The sequence below is a fragment of the Leptodactylus fuscus genome, chromosome 7 (genome assembly GCF_031893055.1).
Source record: "Leptodactylus fuscus isolate aLepFus1 chromosome 7, aLepFus1.hap2, whole genome shotgun sequence".
Classification (NCBI taxonomy): domain Eukaryota; kingdom Metazoa; phylum Chordata; class Amphibia; order Anura; family Leptodactylidae; genus Leptodactylus; species Leptodactylus fuscus.
In genome coordinates this window covers 74,945,642-74,963,235 of record NC_134271.1, presented here as the reverse complement: position 1 = coordinate 74,963,235, position 17,594 = coordinate 74,945,642, and the positions used below count along the sequence as shown (strand labels likewise).

At 42.3% G+C, this 17,594-nt stretch overlaps 1 protein-coding gene across 1 annotated transcript in view; it reads right to left on the bottom strand.

The window, feature by feature from the left end:
* The window catches only part of LOC142213714 (meckelin-like), a 30,246-nt gene extending 13,169 nt beyond the window's left edge, over window positions 1-17,077 (bottom strand). Inside the window, exons 1-19 of the mRNA XM_075282169.1 lie at window positions 16,885-17,077; window positions 15,228-15,307; window positions 14,706-14,781; window positions 13,930-14,005; window positions 12,863-12,920; window positions 12,749-12,781; window positions 12,488-12,550; window positions 8,301-8,401; window positions 8,110-8,206; window positions 7,925-8,002; window positions 7,737-7,802; window positions 6,320-6,461; window positions 6,100-6,217; window positions 5,923-6,013; window positions 5,354-5,410; window positions 2,994-3,092; window positions 2,522-2,620; window positions 1,335-1,430; window positions 1,153-1,252 (exon numbers count right to left, since the gene is read on the bottom strand). Of these exons, the coding sequence (XP_075138270.1) occupies window positions 1,153-1,252; window positions 1,335-1,430; window positions 2,522-2,620; window positions 2,994-3,092; window positions 5,354-5,410; window positions 5,923-6,013; window positions 6,100-6,217; window positions 6,320-6,461; window positions 7,737-7,802; window positions 7,925-8,002; window positions 8,110-8,206; window positions 8,301-8,401; window positions 12,488-12,550; window positions 12,749-12,781; window positions 12,863-12,920; window positions 13,930-14,005; window positions 14,706-14,781; window positions 15,228-15,307; window positions 16,885-17,068 (1,714 nt within the window). The 5' untranslated portion in view covers window positions 17,069-17,077. The remainder of the gene's footprint in view (window positions 1-1,152; window positions 1,253-1,334; window positions 1,431-2,521; window positions 2,621-2,993; window positions 3,093-5,353; window positions 5,411-5,922; window positions 6,014-6,099; window positions 6,218-6,319; window positions 6,462-7,736; window positions 7,803-7,924; window positions 8,003-8,109; window positions 8,207-8,300; window positions 8,402-12,487; window positions 12,551-12,748; window positions 12,782-12,862; window positions 12,921-13,929; window positions 14,006-14,705; window positions 14,782-15,227; window positions 15,308-16,884) is intronic.
* Between the last annotated feature and the right edge of the window lie 517 nt (window positions 17,078-17,594).

The window sequence follows — 17,594 nt, the reverse complement described above, 5'->3', positions numbered from 1 at the left end:
ATACAGAGATGGTTGTCTATCATTGATTAGGATGGCAAACTGAACTCCTAAACCCTGAAACAGGAGTACTCTAAATGAATTAGTTAGAAAGGGCTAGTAGTAGGAGGGCTAGCTAGAGAAACACGGAGGGGGTGCGAGTAAGAAAAGGAAGGGATGTGAGAGGGAGAGAGTGAGAGAGGACGTCTGCTCTGAGTGAAGCACAAGGCTTCATGTAATTGTAGAGAAACAAAACAGGAAGCTACCTATATAAACAAATGCAGAAGATGCCAGGAGCTCACAGGGGAACCCAGAAATCACTCAAAACATCTCAGCTCAAAGTATTTGGGTGCACTTATTAACTTGTTAATAGCACTAACCAACCTTTTTTGAAAATTACTTTTTTTCTCAAAGCCCCTTTAAAAGAGGTTATCTAGCCTATCATAACTGATGTTCTATTCATAGCATAGGACATCAATTTCAGATAAGCAGGGATATCAGCTTTTCCCCGGTGTCGGTACAAGCTACAATTCTCATTTGCCATACTTTTTATAGTGGTGGTTCTGAGTACTACTGTGATTGTCCTATAGACTTGAATTGGACAACTACTGCAATATTCACAACAGCTGCTATTAAAAGTAGAATGAGGGAGCACTCCAGCTTGCACCAGCAAGGAGAAACAAATGATCAGTTTGATCTCACTGATCTAAGGCTGAGAGCACATAGGGTTTTTTTTGGTCCGGAAACGAAGGTGGAGGCCGCCTCAGATTCCAGACCAAAAAATGGGTAGCCGTGACTGCAGTGCACCGGCATCCAGTCATGCACTCTGCTCCAAATTAGGCCCAATGAAAGGGTCTAGTTGGGAGGAGGGAGTGTCTTCAGGTGGATTCGCGAGGCGAATCGGCCTGAAGAATGAGCATGTCCGTTCTTTTTTCCGGGAGCCGGAACAAACGGCTCCCGGAAAAAAGACCTGAGCGGCTCCCATTGATTTCAATGGGAGCTGTCTTTTTGGTCAGGATTTTGAGGCAAATTTGGCTTCAAAATCCTACCCAAAAAACTTTGAGTGAACTCAGCCTAAAACTGAAGTCTAATCCTATGGATTGGATATCAAATCTGAAAAGCTGGGCAACTCCTTGAACATTCTCCCTGCAGATTGGGCAGTAAGACAGGACAGACCTTGTGCATTAGATGGCGTTTTTTCTTTTGGTTTCTCCCAGTCAATTAGGAAGATGTTGTAAGTGAGCTGTGAGACGAGCAAGTGAATGAGCTCCAATGCCTGGAGGAAAATGAGGGAGAATCAACACAGAAGACCAAGGAAGTGGAAAATTCATACACAGCATACAGCACCCACCACCTACCTTCAGAGAAAATGCAACAGATAAGAAGATGATAAAATCTGTTTCCGCCTGCCCCCCAGCTGGAGGTAAAGTCACACTGACCACTGATGCCTGACCCTTCAAAAATGAAACAATCACAACTAATGAGAATAAGAGTCAGTATTATAGTAGTTGAGGCATTGTCAGTATTATAGTAGTTATATTTTTGTATATAATGGTAGTATTATAGCCTTGCGTGTTGTAGCAGTACTATAGTTGTTATAGTTGTTATATTATTTTAAATAAGGGCAGCATTGTATTAGTGATATTTTTTACATAGAAGGAAGTACTACAGTAGTTATTTTCTTGTAGCTAGGAGGAAGTATTAAAGAAGTTTTACTCAGTAGTATAGTAGTCATACAAATCAAGGAAAAACACCCATCTAAGGTAATAAAACCATAGTTTTATTAATGTCATAAAAAATAAGACAAAAATAAACAAACAAAATATGCACAATAAATAGGGGGAAAATACAAACAATACCCAAACCCAATGGAATGGAAGTACAGGCTCATAAATAATAAATAATTATATATTAGAATCCCAGTGCAGATTGATATGCATAGGCACCAATGGTGAGTGTATGAGAAATATGCAACAATGTCGATGTAAAGTAGTAAAAATTGTAAACACATATGTAAATTCACCAACATGCCAAGCTAAGGGGGCATTCACACTGAGTAACGCCGGGCGTGTATCACAGCCGTACACGCCGGCATTACGGCAGACTGCCGAACACTTCCCATTCACTTCAATGGGAGCGCTCGTAAATGCCGCTGTTACGAGCGCTCCCATTGAAGTGAATGGGAAGTGTTCAGCAGTCTGCCGTAATGCCGGCGTGTACGGCTGTGATACACGCCCGGCGTTACTCAGTGTGAATGCCCCCTTAAAAGTGAAAACCTGGAAATATATTGAAAAGTGTTAACTATACTACCAGAGCCATTGGGACCTGCGACCATCCAACGTATGTTTCGCCCACGAATGGGCTTTGTCCCTTGACAGGCTTTTTAACCCATTGATTTCAATGTGTTATGCGCGTTAAATGGAACTCATTGAACTCAACGGGATTCTGTTTTGCAGCACTGATTTTTACGCCAGTTATTGTGCCAGAATCAGAATTTTTGGAAGTAATATTAACATTTAAGCTTCCACTAGGTTAACTGTTTTACCTTAAATGCAATCAGCCAGTAGATTGCAATCCCATATGTCACAAGGAAAAATGTATTTGCCAATGTACCACTCAGGAATGCCAGGAATTTAATAATCACCTAAAGGAAAAGGATTTTGAGACAACAGAAAATACACATACAGTATTGGTATCTAAGGTTGTATTCATGTTCACTCTGTCCAGTACTTGCCATCATTTTTAGAAAGTTGTGTTCTGCAACCACTACTAAAGGGAATGTAATGGCAACTGGTTTATTATTGAACCCAATGAGATCTATATAAATCTGTATGCAGTGAACTCTCTTTATTAGTGACAGGAAGTTAGAATGCTACAATGCAATTCTATCGAATTTAAAGCTCTGTATATAAGAGCCAAAGCTCTGAATTCTTTAAAAAACACAAATTAATATACATATGACTTTGGAATAATTTACAATATGAGCACTGTCTGCTGCTGTTAATATCTACACTTACCATAACACCAATGTACTGCTGCCCAGATCTCCGCAGCCAACTGCTGGTCTCCAAAATTGCCATTAAGCCAGCCAAAGAGCCCAACACCCCAAGGGCAATCTAAGGGGACACATTATTCTTCAGAATACTTCTACCATGTATTATACATTAGATATTAGATGATAGATAGATAGATAGATAGATAGATAGATAGATAGATAAAAAAAAATTATATTTTTTTATACAGATTACAGCTGCTGACCTAAAGTATGCAATATCCCAGTTTACTGGCAGTGAATTGGATTCTTATTAGTTACATTCAGAGAATATGAACTTCTATAGACAAAATACACTCAGCTGGGGGACTTTTACAAGTGTACATAGTCTACACCATCCTCCTTTTGTAAACCACCTGATATAAGCTACCTGCACTGTAATAAACTATTATGACAAGAGATTTTTGCTCACATATTTAACTTCACAGGACTGTCTAGACTGATTCATTGTAACAAATCCTCAGCAATGAGAAGAATGAGGTCATAAGTTTCGGGCTCTTTTGTCTGTATCTTTTAGGTAAGGTTCACACTACTGTTGGAGTCCGTTATGAAAGTGTCCATATAAAAAAAAAAAAAACCCACAGGTCTAAGCCCCTAAATCACACATCCATTTTTCACAGGTATGTGCTGTCAGTGCTTTCCAGACAGCCCATGATTCTGTTGTTTTTATGAATGTTTTTTTTAATGCTATTTCTTTTTTAATGCTTGAGATCCATAAAAAACAGACAGCGTAAAGATCACATTTTGTGCTGTCAGAGATTTTCACAAAGCCATAGTAATGGCGCTGAATGGTCCACAAAAACCGATCAAAACAGAACATGCCTCCGTTTTTTTCTAAATGTCCTGCAGACCATGTAAAAAAAAAATGGATGTCTAAATAGTATCATATAATGAAATGAATCCCTGAGCTGTCTGTGTTGAATGCGACAGCACACATTCATTAAAAACAGACCTCTGAATAAACCCCTAAGATGCACCAGATTTATCAAAATGTCTAAAGCTGGATGATACATCTGGTGTATTTTTACACCACCTGTTGGTTTGGGGGAAAAAAGTTGCTCCTTTTAAAGAGGCTTGTGCAGGCATTTTCTTTAAAGGGGTTGTCCCATCACAAGGATCCTATCTATACTGCTTGTTAATGTGAATGTAAGACTTTTCCTAAATACATTGCTTCAGCAAAACTGCTTTGTTTGGCCGCTATATCACTTTATTCATTTTTTTGGGACACAACCCTTGACTTATCTGCTCATAAGTCAAGTGATGTATCTGCTGCTCTGAGGGGGGGAGGGAGGAGGGGCTAAGTGCACGGGAAGAGCCTGGAGGGGGGGGTAGTTTACCCTTTGGGGGGAAGGGGCCGCCAATGCAGACCAGCATCCGCTGTAATGGAGAGGTGGATACCGGGGAGGGTTAGACGCCAGTACAGGTGCCTGCAACATCGCTATACTTCTGCCCTGCATGAAACCAGCAGCGGCAGGAGCGGAATAACAGCATCGCTTCTGCCGCTGCTGGCTTCATGCAGGGCAGAAGCATAGCGATGTTGCTGGCATCTGTGCCGGCGTCTACACTCCTCGGCATCCGCCTCTCAATTACAGCGGATGCCAAGTTTGTATTCACATATGCAAAGCCAGCGGCGAGATGACACTGGCCCTGCGTGCACACTCATAGACCAGTCTAGCCTTTACAATGCGAATACAGACCGGCACCCACTGTAATAGAGAGAGGCGGATGTCGGGTCTGTATTTGCATTGTGAAGGCTAGACTGGTTTATGAGCGCGCACGCAGGGCCAGCGGCATCTCGCCGCTTGGCTTTGCATATGTGACCCCGCCCACCAATGACGCAACAAAGCCGGAAGAAAGAAGATTTTTCAACAACGAAGACTGGTGAGTATGCGACGTGGGAATACCCCTTTAATGCCTGGACAACCAGGGGAGGTGAAAAAAAAGAAAAAAAAATACTCATACAGTGGTCACGTGACTGCTGAGGCCAATCAGCTGCCTCAGCAGGCTTTAGAAAAAGACCCTCAATATCACAGGTAGTGACATCTCAGGCCCTTTGATGAGGCTGCTAATGGAACTTCTGCCACACGTCAGCATGGGATCCAGAAGACCAGACTGCACAGGGAGGTATCAGAGCACCGTGGAAAAGAGAGGATGATTTTTTTTTCTCCACTGTCCCTGCCTATTTAATATTTAAATGGGCTGTCCATTTAATTGCGGCCCACTTTCTCAGTAAGTCTGCCCCTTTTCCAATAAGGCAAATGCCCTTTTTGAAAGGTTAATAAACATGGATTTTCTGTTCTAAGCAGTAATCATGATATCACTTACATCTGTGTCCTGTTTATATGTCCCTTGGCTCTGCGTGTATGAAACAGCAAATGAAACCTGATGGGAATTTAACAAAGAGGTTGCATTATAGAGGATCAAGTGAAAAACAATGTGTCTCCCAGCATAGGACTGGACAAGTGTACAGCAATGCTGGAAATTAAAAACATGGAGCCTAACTTTAGTACAGAGAAATATATGGGTCCTTGGGAAATAACCATACACTCATGACTTCTTATACTCTAGTCACACCCAGAACAATAGTGACTACATTTCTTCTAGTCTTTCCATTTCCCTCTGATGGATCAGTGCCTCTACAGATGCCTTGCTGTGGTAAATTGTGGGAGAGCATATATGTCATAAAACATATATTAGTCTGTAACCCACCAAAGCTTTAAGGAGTGCTTCAGTGTTCAGTGATCACATACAGCTCTGGATCTGCCTGGACTATAAGACAACATGTAACACAAGATCAATTTAAATCAAATAGTTGTGAGGTTACGTTACATGATGGTGGAGTCGAATTAAGGATTACATTAAAGCACTGTGTGAACTGTGCTCTCTTAGTTTACCTGTACTGCAGCCAGCATACTCTGCCTCTCATACTGAACAGTCAACTGGACAGGGGGATTACTGCTCACGGGGCTGAGTGGCAGGTACACACTGTAAAAAAAAGAGGCCATGTAATTAGTGCTGGTGGGCCAGGAAAGGATCACTGTATTTGCCCCAGAGCAATAAATTGACATTACCTCAGGGTCAGACTTGAGGCAACAGTGACAAAAGTGGGGATATTAGAGAGGTTTAACTGTCTGTTGGAGATACCATCAACCAGGAAAAATCGTCTCAGAGCACTGGAGCCGAGAGATCCTGAAACAAAAATATAAACAGCAGTGACAAGGCTTCCATTTTGTGTATGCAGCCAGTTATAGAACCAGGAGCAAATGCAACACAAGACTGAATGTAATATACCCCCGATGCCTCTGATGTTAGCATTCCACACAGGTACTGGCCAGAGCATGGTGGTGCCACTGGTAGAGGTGTACAGCAGGAATAACTCATAAAATATGGGCTCGGGCACCTTCTGGTAGAGATCAGCCACCTGCAGAGAACACTATGGACAAAATAAATAGCAACATTAGATTTTAGTTCCTTTTTTAATGCAGTAACAGTAACTCTGTACTCTACCTTCTCTATGCTGTATAGTTGATTGTAATCTATTCTCCTCTGTTATCAACGATTTCAGGCCAGGGGCTGACTATAGAACAGGTCTATGAAATCCATTGATTTCTATTATCAGCCATTTTTGGAAGTAGTTTTAGAGCAGTTAAGGGCTAGTTCACATGGGGAGCGGAAAGGCGGATTTTGGTCCCGATTGTGACGCAGGAAGCTGCGTCAAAATAGGGCCAAAATGCGCCTGCCACGACTGTTGCGGCTTCCGACAGTCGCGGCTTCCCGCTCCGGAGTAGGCCCAAATAAATGGGCCTAGTCTAGAGGGTGCTACCGCATGGCGGACGCCAGGGCTGAATCAGCTGCGGAATCCGCTTGAAGAAAGGGTAGCTCGCTTCTTTTAGATCACTATTGTGAGGGGGCGGATAATGACGTGGATTCAGCGCCAAAATCTGCCCCCTCTTGCCCCGTGTGAACGAGCCATAAGAGTTGCTTTCCCTGTTTCTATATTAGGCAGTTTATGTCAAATGAGGCAGAATCGTACTAGATAATGTTGGTTAATGTAGTCATACATGTGAAGCCCCAGGTTAAAGGATCTCTATCACTAGATTTACAAGTCATTGGGTAAAGATATGCCTGAATAGCCTTTAAAAAGACTATTCAGGTGCTGCTATTAGTTTGTAAAAAGACCCCCCCCCCCCATTTTTTGTTTCTTACTGTGTAAATCGATATGCAAATGAGCTCGATCGTGCACCCCTTAGCGTCATAACTTCTGGATGCCCACCGCTGCCTCCAAACCACCCTCCTCTTGCTCCATTGTCAGCGGTTTCTTTTGAAATCACGCGCATGCGCAGTAGCGCTACCTCTGGCGCTCTACTGCGCATTCTCCAGTGCCAGGTCGCAAAGTTCTCTACGGGAAAATGGCGCTGGAGCATGTGCAGTAGCGTTATTTCAATAGAAACCGCCGACTATGGAGGAGAAGGAGGGGGCTTGGAGGCAGCGGTGGGCGTCCAGAAGCTATGACGGAACGCCCACAATGTACGATTGAGCTCATTTGCATATCGATTTACACAGTAAGAAACAAAAAGGGGGTGGTCTTTTTAGCAGCACCTGAATAGCCTCTTTAAAGGCTATTCAGTCATATATTTAGTTCATAACACGTAAATCTAGTGATAGAGCCCCTTTAAGGTAACTTGTATGCAAGGAGGTAATAACTCACCGACAAGTTGTAAAATGTCCCAAATTTAAATGCAGCATCCAAGGTGTTCTGTGTAGATGGACACATCTGTAGGACACAAAACACAAGGAGAGAGGTCAGTAAAGGCCCTGTTCACCATTGTGTACATGACACGTATTCCATGGGGAGTTTAACAGCAGTGAAGACTGGTGTGCAGACCCCTGACTGACCTGTAATGTGCCCCCTTTAACAGTTTCCCAGCCTAAGAAATTTCCTCTGACATCATACTTCACTAAGCGGAACTGGATCTGTCAGAAATACAAACAAAAACTGACATGATGGAACAGATGTAGAATTGAGACTCAAAGTCGAACTGTTCATTGTACTACTGAGAAAGTTTATTTGCATATCTCACCAGTGCATTCTTCTGATAGGACAGGTTGGTAGGTGCCGTGGTGCCCAGCTGAGTTGCTGTACTGTAAATTATAGCTGGTAGAGATGGATTGGATGAACTGGAGAGAAAAGAGGTTATGAGTCGGTGACTGCAGAGGTGCTGTGGGATGGTCATGTGACAGCTGGACAGATACTTGGGGCCACCAAACTCACCTGATGCTACTGTAGAGCTCATAGGCTTTGCTGCTGCTGGAGAACGCATTCATAATGACCATATTAGTGAGGATCTGGCAGGCGGTAACATTGTTATAGTCCTGAGGATATGAATATACAGATTATAGAGAGAAATATCAACAGACTGAAGCCACAATGAAAGCTAAATTGTAGGTTACTGCAATAGGCACATTATTCATTGAACCAATATTTATGTGGCTTAACCAAAAGGCCAATATTTGCACAATATTCATAAGTATTCACAACCCATTTTTAATACTCATGAGGGCAAATATGAATATCAGATGGCCACCAGAGTCATAAATATTCTGGTATCACTGAAATTAATTTTGCTTGTTCATAGTTCTTCCACTTCAATTCTAGCTTTGTAGGAGATCCGGGTACTGTCTGATACGAACATGTAAGGTCACATTTCAAACTAGTGACCATAAAGCCATGCACACAACACATACCCTCATATCAACTTCTGGAAAGCTGCGTGTGTTAACCACCTCCGGACCGCCCATAAACTATATACGAGCGGGAAGTGGTTTCCTAGTTCTGACAGGACGTACCTGTACGTCCAGTCAGAACACAGCAGCTGCACGGAGATCGTGCAGCTGCTTTCAATAGGAGTCGGCTGTAACTTCAGCCGGAGCCCCCAGAGAGAAGACAGGGCAGATTTATTACCTCCCCTGCCTTCTCGATCTCGGTGTATACAGCGCTCAATGAGCGCTGTATACACAGCTATGGACGCTGCCATAATTCAGCTGCCCTCTGACCCGGCGGACACGTGATCCGCTGGGAGCAGAGTCTTACAAGAGCTGCTGGGTCCTACAGGACCCCAGATCAGCTCAGTAAGCTGTGTATACAGCGTGCAGGAGGCTGGATTTCTCCTGCAACTGGGGTTAAATGTAGCAGCCCCAGTTATAGGAGAAATCAGCCTCAAGTACAAAAAAATAAGTGATCAGATGTCCCTAAAGGTCTCTTATCACCTTATAGGGACACAATCTGGAAAAAAATAAAAATATAATAAAGTTTTAAAAAAATGTAAATAAAATAATAAAAAATAAATAAATAATACGCTAATAAAACTCTGTTATTAAAGGTTATAGCCCCCACCCCCGACGACACCATACAAAATAAAAATTACCGTAACGGAGAGGAAAAACTATATTATAAAGTTTTTCAGTGACACTTTGTGTTATTAAATTTACAAACAAAAAAAAAATTGAAAACCAGACACAATTTCCCTCCTATTTTGTTTATATTTTCCTGGATATAAGAAAAATTAAAACACATTCGAAAATAAAGATAACATAAAAATAAAGCCCTATGTGTACCCGAAAAAAGACGCAAAAATTAGTTGACTGAGACATACGGCAAAAATGTTACAGACCTCAAAACCGCACATACAAAATAAACCTAAAATGTGTCTGGTCCTGGACCACAAATTGGCCCGATACAGAAGTGGTTAAAAAGGGGGGCTAGAAGCTATAAGTGTTCAGTGTAAAATATACTAGGTAACCCAACTTGTGGTGATATCACACGATAGGGGTAAGTAGATTAGGACCCCATGGCAAGTAATACAGTTTAGAGACATGTATCCCCTTTTAGCAGAAAAACTTACCGTATATACTTGAGTATAAGCCTAGTTTTTCAGCACAGTTTTTGTGCTGAATAAGCCCCCCTCGGCTTATACTCGAGTCAAGCAAAAAAATAAAAAAATAAAATAAAATTATTATTATTTTTTTTTTTTTTTTGGGGGGGGGGGGGGGCGTGTCTATAACCAGCTGCAATAGTAATGTATACGAGCTCCCATAAAATAGTGAGAAAAAAAAAGCCTTAAAAAAAAATAATAAAAAAATAAAATAAGTGAAAGTTCTAAATCCCTCCTTTCCCTAGAATACATATAAAAGTAGAAAATGACTGTGAAGCACATACACATTAGGTATCCCTGTGTCTGAAAGTGCCTGGTGGGGGGGGGGGGGGGGGGGGGAGTCCTCAAGCTCAGGGAAGGGGCAGACAGACAACCAAAACACCCCCTCCCCTTCCCCAGAATCTACTGCACTCAAAAACTCTTGACCATAAAACTCCGACCATTTTAATTTCTGAAATTTTCCAGTAGCTGCTGCATTTCCCCCCTCGGCTTATACTCAAGTCAATAGGTTTTCCCAGTTTTTTGTGGTAAAATTAGGGGCCTCGGCTTATATTCGGGTCAACTTATACTCGAGTATATAGGGTATAGCTCATCTTGGGCTAAGTTATTAAATGAGGTGTTGCACTGACAAAGTTAAAGTGTGATATTGTTACTTTGTTTTATTCATTTGATGAACAGGGTTTTACCATCCTCGCCATACCATATACTGACAAGTACCCAAGGAGGCAGTTTCTAACATCTGCAAACTACGTCTATCTAACAGACCCCCAAAGAAAGTATTTTCAATAGGGCCCATGTATTGCTCCAGCTAACCAGATGACTTGCTGAATCTTCTATCCAGCATCAGTAAAGCGTGCCTTACTGAAATAAGTCCTGCATATACTGAATTGTGTTACATTGAGGACGTGGTTTTCCACTTCAATATTTGCATTCTAGGCAGCTCTCTGAGTTGAGCTTATATTATGAACTTACACCACAAGCCATGGGATGTATGAGAGTCAGGTGTATCCACTTTCAAAGAGGAACTCCCATATGGTCTATGTACTCAGCTACGTATTAGACCACATTCTACAGTGCATTTGTAAAGACATTCTGCTCGTGGTGGACCTCTTCTGACAAGCAGTAATAACCAGCATGACTGCTGCAGTACCAGTCATGGGTTTTTCCATTTGTACGGACGGTCCCATAACACAACGATTATTTTCCTGGTTTTGTGTGCAGGCAGACAAGCCATGCAACAATACTCAGGATGGGTCCTATTCCTGTGTGGTTTTGTTGCCATGAACGGGGAAAAGAAAGCCCAGGCGGCACATGGATGACGTCCGTTTGCCAGCCATGCCGTTCAGTCACAGCCAGCATCCCACACAGGGTCGTATGCATAACGCCTTACAAATGGGGAGGTTATACATCAAAAGATTCTCCCTGAAAAAAAGAGGCAACAAAATAGCCTCTGGAGAATGGGGCCATGGAGAAGATGCTATATACTCTGCACTTACAACCATGGACATCGTAAAGTTTTTCCCTGCACCAGAAGAAAATATCAGAAGGAAGAAATGTTTCTACAAAAGAGACATTAGTATTTCATATGTCCTTGTTTTTTAGTCTAACAAAACAAAGTTTTTTATTTTTTAAACCTTTTGTTTTTATTACCATATTGGTCATCTACTAATAGTAATAATTTATTAAAGAGGACATGTCACCTCCCCTAACAAGTCCAGCTCTTTACATCATTTAATAGTTGCTTCTCCACAAAAAAAGTTGGAATTTTTTCTCTAGCCCCTCCTTTCCTGAGCAATCACTGCTGTTAACTTTGGTATCAGAAATGCAATTTAGGTTCTGTACTGCCAGGCAGACACAGGGATGGGATTCTGAGCTCTGACACTGGCTGCCTCTGATTGGAGCTCTAAATCACACCCCCTGACAGTGGCCTTCTGATATTACAGAGCTTAGGCTAGGTTCAAATATGTATCATCTGCCAAAATTCAGCGGATACAAAAGTCTTGCATGGCGAATTATTCTCTCCTCTGGTTTCAGTATAAAAACGGCAGAAACCCGACGGACACCAACATAGTCTATGGGGTCCACAGGTAACCAGTGTTTTAGTGGATGGGCTCTCAGAGAGCACACCACTAGTGTGAACCTACCCTTAACTAGCACATTAGGCATCAAACTAACTGTGCTTGTTGCTCGGGAATGGTGGGGTTAGCATTCCAAACTGCAGTGGAATCAATGCAGCAGCCCTATTAACAAGTACTAAAAACTTGAATTGGTGGAAGTGGTGAAAAGTCCTCTTCAAGACAATAGTTCCAACTTGCAATAATGTGGATAAGGGGCATTTTTTTAAGGAAGGTTTTATCTATTTATGTATCTTTCTAGCTAGCTAGCTTTGTAGAAAATCTTGGTACTGTCTGATACAAAGATGACATTTCAATACCAGTGACCATAATATATTAACATAACAAATATCCTTCAATCAATTTTTATAAATTTCCATGTATTAAGGAGGGAGGCAAGAAGCGTCACTCACCTTACAAACTGCATAGCTGGCAAACAGGTACAGAGACTCCCATAGTGTTACTGAAGTTAGGTCCTGCAGATACAGCGTCATACATACAGTTTATTTCACATCTCAGTATTAGCTACTGTAACTAAAACGTAATCACTGTATATGGGAAAAATCTGACTTGCTTGCTGCAGTACATAGAATGGCAGAGCCTAGCCGAGCCACTGCATTAATATTCCCTGACGTCAGTGTAGTACATTATACATTTTTGTGGGTGAAGATTACCTGTTTGGGGATGGGAAGAAAGAGGCCACCACTCTACAAAAAGAATAACAACAAGTCAGTACAGAAAAGTCACAGACACCGCAGAACCAGGCATTATATGAGAATGACACTTACCTCCTGGCTGTTAGGGCAGCTGCAGGTACTGTTGTAGGTAGGGGGACACAGTGTGCACCTGCAGGAAAGAAAGTATATGATGTATTGCAACATTGTGCTGTCCATATACTGTAACAATGGTCGACAACACTCTAACAATATGTATCACAACGTAATATCAGTACACTATAACAAAGGACAATCAGTACTGTTTAACCCCCTAACAACCACATTAAAATAGCAAGAACCCTTCCAAAAATGTTTCTACGGATTTTGATGGCTCAAATATATATAGTTGCCATATATCTCTGGTGCCTAATGTGCACTTTTAACCCTTTACTATGATGTAACACATTTTAGCCTTCAACAGTTTATCCTTCTCTGCATTCCCACTTTCACAACTTTTAAAATGTATTTCAATATAGCTTCACAAGGCCTTTTACTTTGTGGGTACAATTCTGGCATCTGAATTTCAAGGCTAATGGCATTTATCAAGTAAAATAACACACTACTACATACAATTTATTTTAAGGGTTGTTATGAATGTGGGTTTAACAATTGTATGTTCTTAATTTGTTTATCCATTAACAAGGGAAAAAACATTTGTCTATTTTTACTTTTTTCTGCAAAAAAACCCACTCAGGTATTGCACTCAGCATCGAACACAGCATCTGAGGAATTAAATAAAAAATCTGTGGTCTGATAATAAATAATGGGGGGGGGGGGAGGGGTGATAGAATAAAGAAAATTCACCGTTCTCCTGATTAGTGGGTTGGACTCCACTGATCTGCAAGTCATCTCCTATCCTAAGAATAAAGGATAACGTTTTTTCATGGGAAAACCCTTTTAACAACAATGGGGCTATCATTAAACTGAAAAAAGCACCATCAGAAGACTATAACAACTAAGGATCGGTATGGACAATAATTACTTAAGGAAACGTGTGATCATCACTTGTACATAACCAATGTACAATCAATACACTGTAGTAACAGGTGTATTCATAACATGTATTAAGGGCTGAGTAATACAGGATGTGACATTGTCATGCAGTTGTTTTGTCATTTACACCAACGCTCGTCACTTACTGATCTCCTGCTGCATTTGGTCTTGTTCCTCCCGTACATAATACACATCTGTAAGTTTTGCTTATCAAGTTTTCCTCTAAAAGTTAAAAAAATAATAATAATTATATATTGTAAGCTGATGGCTGGTCAGACTACTCAGGTGGGTGAGATGAGAAACTCCAGAAAGAAAGAATTATCTGCTGAGAACCAATCTGCTGAGTGTTATTTCAAAGTTGTGTTTATTGGACTGGATTTTTTAGGAATGGCAGGTAGGTTGGTAGTGGTAGTAGGTTGGTAGTACCTGTCATTCCACCCCCCTCCAGTCCACTCTTTATGGTTGTTCTTGCAGCAGCTCAGCTGCAGAGAGTCTCCTCGTCAAGGAGGCTTAAGAAGTTGCTCCAGCAGCAACACTTTGGGAAGAGCTTGGCTGGAAAGCCAACAGAGAGGTCACATTTTTGGAGCTGTGTCCTGAATGATTCTACTGGCTTTTGGATTTCTGTTTTTCTGGGTGAGGTAACCTATTCTATGTTTAGTTAGAGCCTAGCCGGGCAGGTATTTTTGTATTGTTTCCTTTTGTTGCTGCACTACCTTTTTTGAGTGAAAATAAAACTCTACTATTGTTTTGGACTAAAGAAACTGGACATGTGCGTCTATGCCACCCCACCTAGAAACCCCAGACCCTGAAAATATTTATAATGATAGAAATCTCCTGAAGCCATGAAGCTGATTAGATGCTGCAAACAATCATACAGATGGAACAGTATGAGATGTGCAGGGGGTCAGTCACATCTTCTTACCTGCTGCTTCACTGCTGTTACAGGTGCAGTTGTCACACCTCAGGCAGGTCCTATGATCTACGGATACAATCTCATTCTGCAGAGAAGGTTACAAAAGCATATTTACTAATGTTTTAATTCAGTCGTCCATTAATAGTCGAATCAGTTTGAAGATTCCCTCTTTTACTAAGTGCTTAAGATTCCTTTCAGTTATTTGTTAGGTATATCTGTTCCTGGGAAAGCTGACTTACAACCCTACAGGAGCCTGTAGAAGAAGAATGTAAGAGCCGTAATGGCAGTCAATTGATTGCCACCTTGCTTTCCCAGAAACAGATATCCTAAAGTGATGGCCATACACAAAGATGAAAGGAGGATATTCAGATTTAAGCAATGCCCGTATACTTCTGACCACAACCTGTCCACTGTATGGCAGCCAGTAGTAGAATAATGGACTTCCATTTACAGACAGCCATAAAATAATATGTGTCTGAAGACAGAAGAGTTGGAGATGCAAAATATACCACACTGAGCACAGGTACTTACAGACTGGCACTGCCTACAGCTGACTTGTGGAGATCCCAAGTCCTCAACGGCGAAACCAGTCGGACAAGTACATCGGAGACCTAGAACCAAAAAACAGAGCATTGAGTCACTGAGTCCAAGACACACATATGTAAGATGGTGCAAAACTATCACGAGAATAATAGGGTTCAATAGGTCAACTTCAGTTCTAAGCCAGGACACCTATAACCCTAATAAATAAGGTCACTGATAAGGTCACTGAGATTGTTACTGGCTCCTCCAGTCCATTTAAAATAAAGCTAAATCATTGTAAGGGTTAGTTCACACGGAGTAAAATGGTCCGGATTTTGACACAGGAAGCCGCGTCAGAATCCGGAACAAAACGTGGCTAGCTGCAACTGTCGCGGCTTCCCGCTCTGGATTAGGCCCAAATGAACGCGCCTAGTCGGGGGGAAGGTATTGCGAAGAAAGGGCAGCTCACTTCTTTTTTCCGCGACTGGGAACAAACCGATCGTGGAAAAAGGAAATGACCAACTCCCATTGATTACAATGGGAGGCGGTTTTTGAGCAGGATTTTGACACGGATTCCACGTCATAATCCTGACCATTTTGCCCCATGTGAACTAGCCTTAAGGCTAAGTCCCAACGTTGTGGACACACAGCTTATTTTGCTGCAGATTTTGTTGCGTTTTTTTGAGCCAAGGTCAAGAATGGCTACAAAAGCCTGCCAGTATCCAGAGATAACTCTCAGCCTGCACTGTGAACAAGCAGACAGCGGGGATCCCTGGGCGGCCACAGAACGCCGCTGTCTCCTGCTCTCACGCTCCGCCGGGCCCCACCCACAAGAAGTGGGTAGTAGATCTTTCGACTTGGTCATGTTATAAAGTAGCTCACATGCTGACGAAGTGTGAGCACCCCTGCCATAGACTATAATGGGGTCTGTGTGTTTTCCGCACCGTTTACCGCACAAATGTATGTGGAGAGAAAAGTACTTTAAGCAGCACTTTTCTCTCCGCATGACTCGTGTGTACACCATGTGGAAAACACATGGACCCCATTATAGTCTTTGGGGGTCTGTGTTCTCACTTAGCACACTGCTATTTAATGCATTCGGTATTCTGTTCGGGGGTCCCCAAGCGTACTTCCCAAACTTAGTAGCGAATGCAGATGTGAACCAGGCCTTATGCCACAAACACTAAAGGATAGTTACAATGTATTTAGTCTTTATATTAATTGAATATTCAGTCCAGGCTCTCCTCCTATAGTGGAATATAGTATAGTACAAAACTTACAGGGTATCTTAACATCTGCATCAGAGTCTCCTTAGGAGGCCATTTTTCTCCTTCAGTTTCAGTATAAAAACGGTGGAGACCTGACAGACCCCGTTACAGTCTACGAATGATGTAGAGCCCACAAGTATGAACCTGCCTCAGCTAATACTTTGTTACATTGTGTCAATGCAAGTAAAACGTACAATTCTGGATACAAAGCTGTTTAGCTCACAGAGGTATAGCTGAGACTGGATACAACTGTGACAAACCCTCTGTTGTGAGAAGTTTTAGGCTCTGTTGACACCTGTGGACTGGCAGCCAGCTGTTAGCACTGCTACCTGGGACCACAGCAGTCCATCCTGAGACTTGTAGTGCTCCCTGCAGTCCCCCGGCCTCTGTGCACTCACCATCTGAAGAGCCCAGGCCGGAGTTACAGCTGACGCAGGAGTAGCGGACGGCGCTGTAGTACTGGGCGCTGGTGCAGTTTCCAGGCTGGATGAAGGGGATAGAGGTGGACTGGGGCAAAGAGAACCGAGCAAGCCCCAAAAGCAGGAGGAGGGAGAAGGGAGCAGGCAGGGCTGAGGGGTGCATGGTGCTGAGTGCTGCCGTGTCCGTAGCAACCAGTACACACAGCAACAAGCACTGCGCCTATTGGTCAGCTGACATAACCGTGACTACCCGACTGCCCTGCATAAAAGCACAGTCCTCGCCTTCACAGTTCTCTTCACTGCCCCTCTGCACATACATTGTGTAATATAACCTAGTTACCACACACAGTAGTCATACTGTAGGATCTTACATGGAGCTACAGCACATACAGTAGTCCTACATGGAGCTACAGCACATACAGTAGTCCTACATGGAGCTACAGCACATACAGTAGTCATACATGTAGCTACAGCACATACAGTAGTCATACATGGAGCTACAGCACATACAGTAGTCATACATGGAGCTACAGCACATACAGTAGTCCTACATGGAGCTACAGCACATACAGTAGTCATACATGGAGCTACAGCACATACAGTAGTCATACATGGAGCTACAGCACATACAGTAGTCCTACATGGAGCTACAGCACATACAGTAGTCATACATGGAGCTACAGCACATA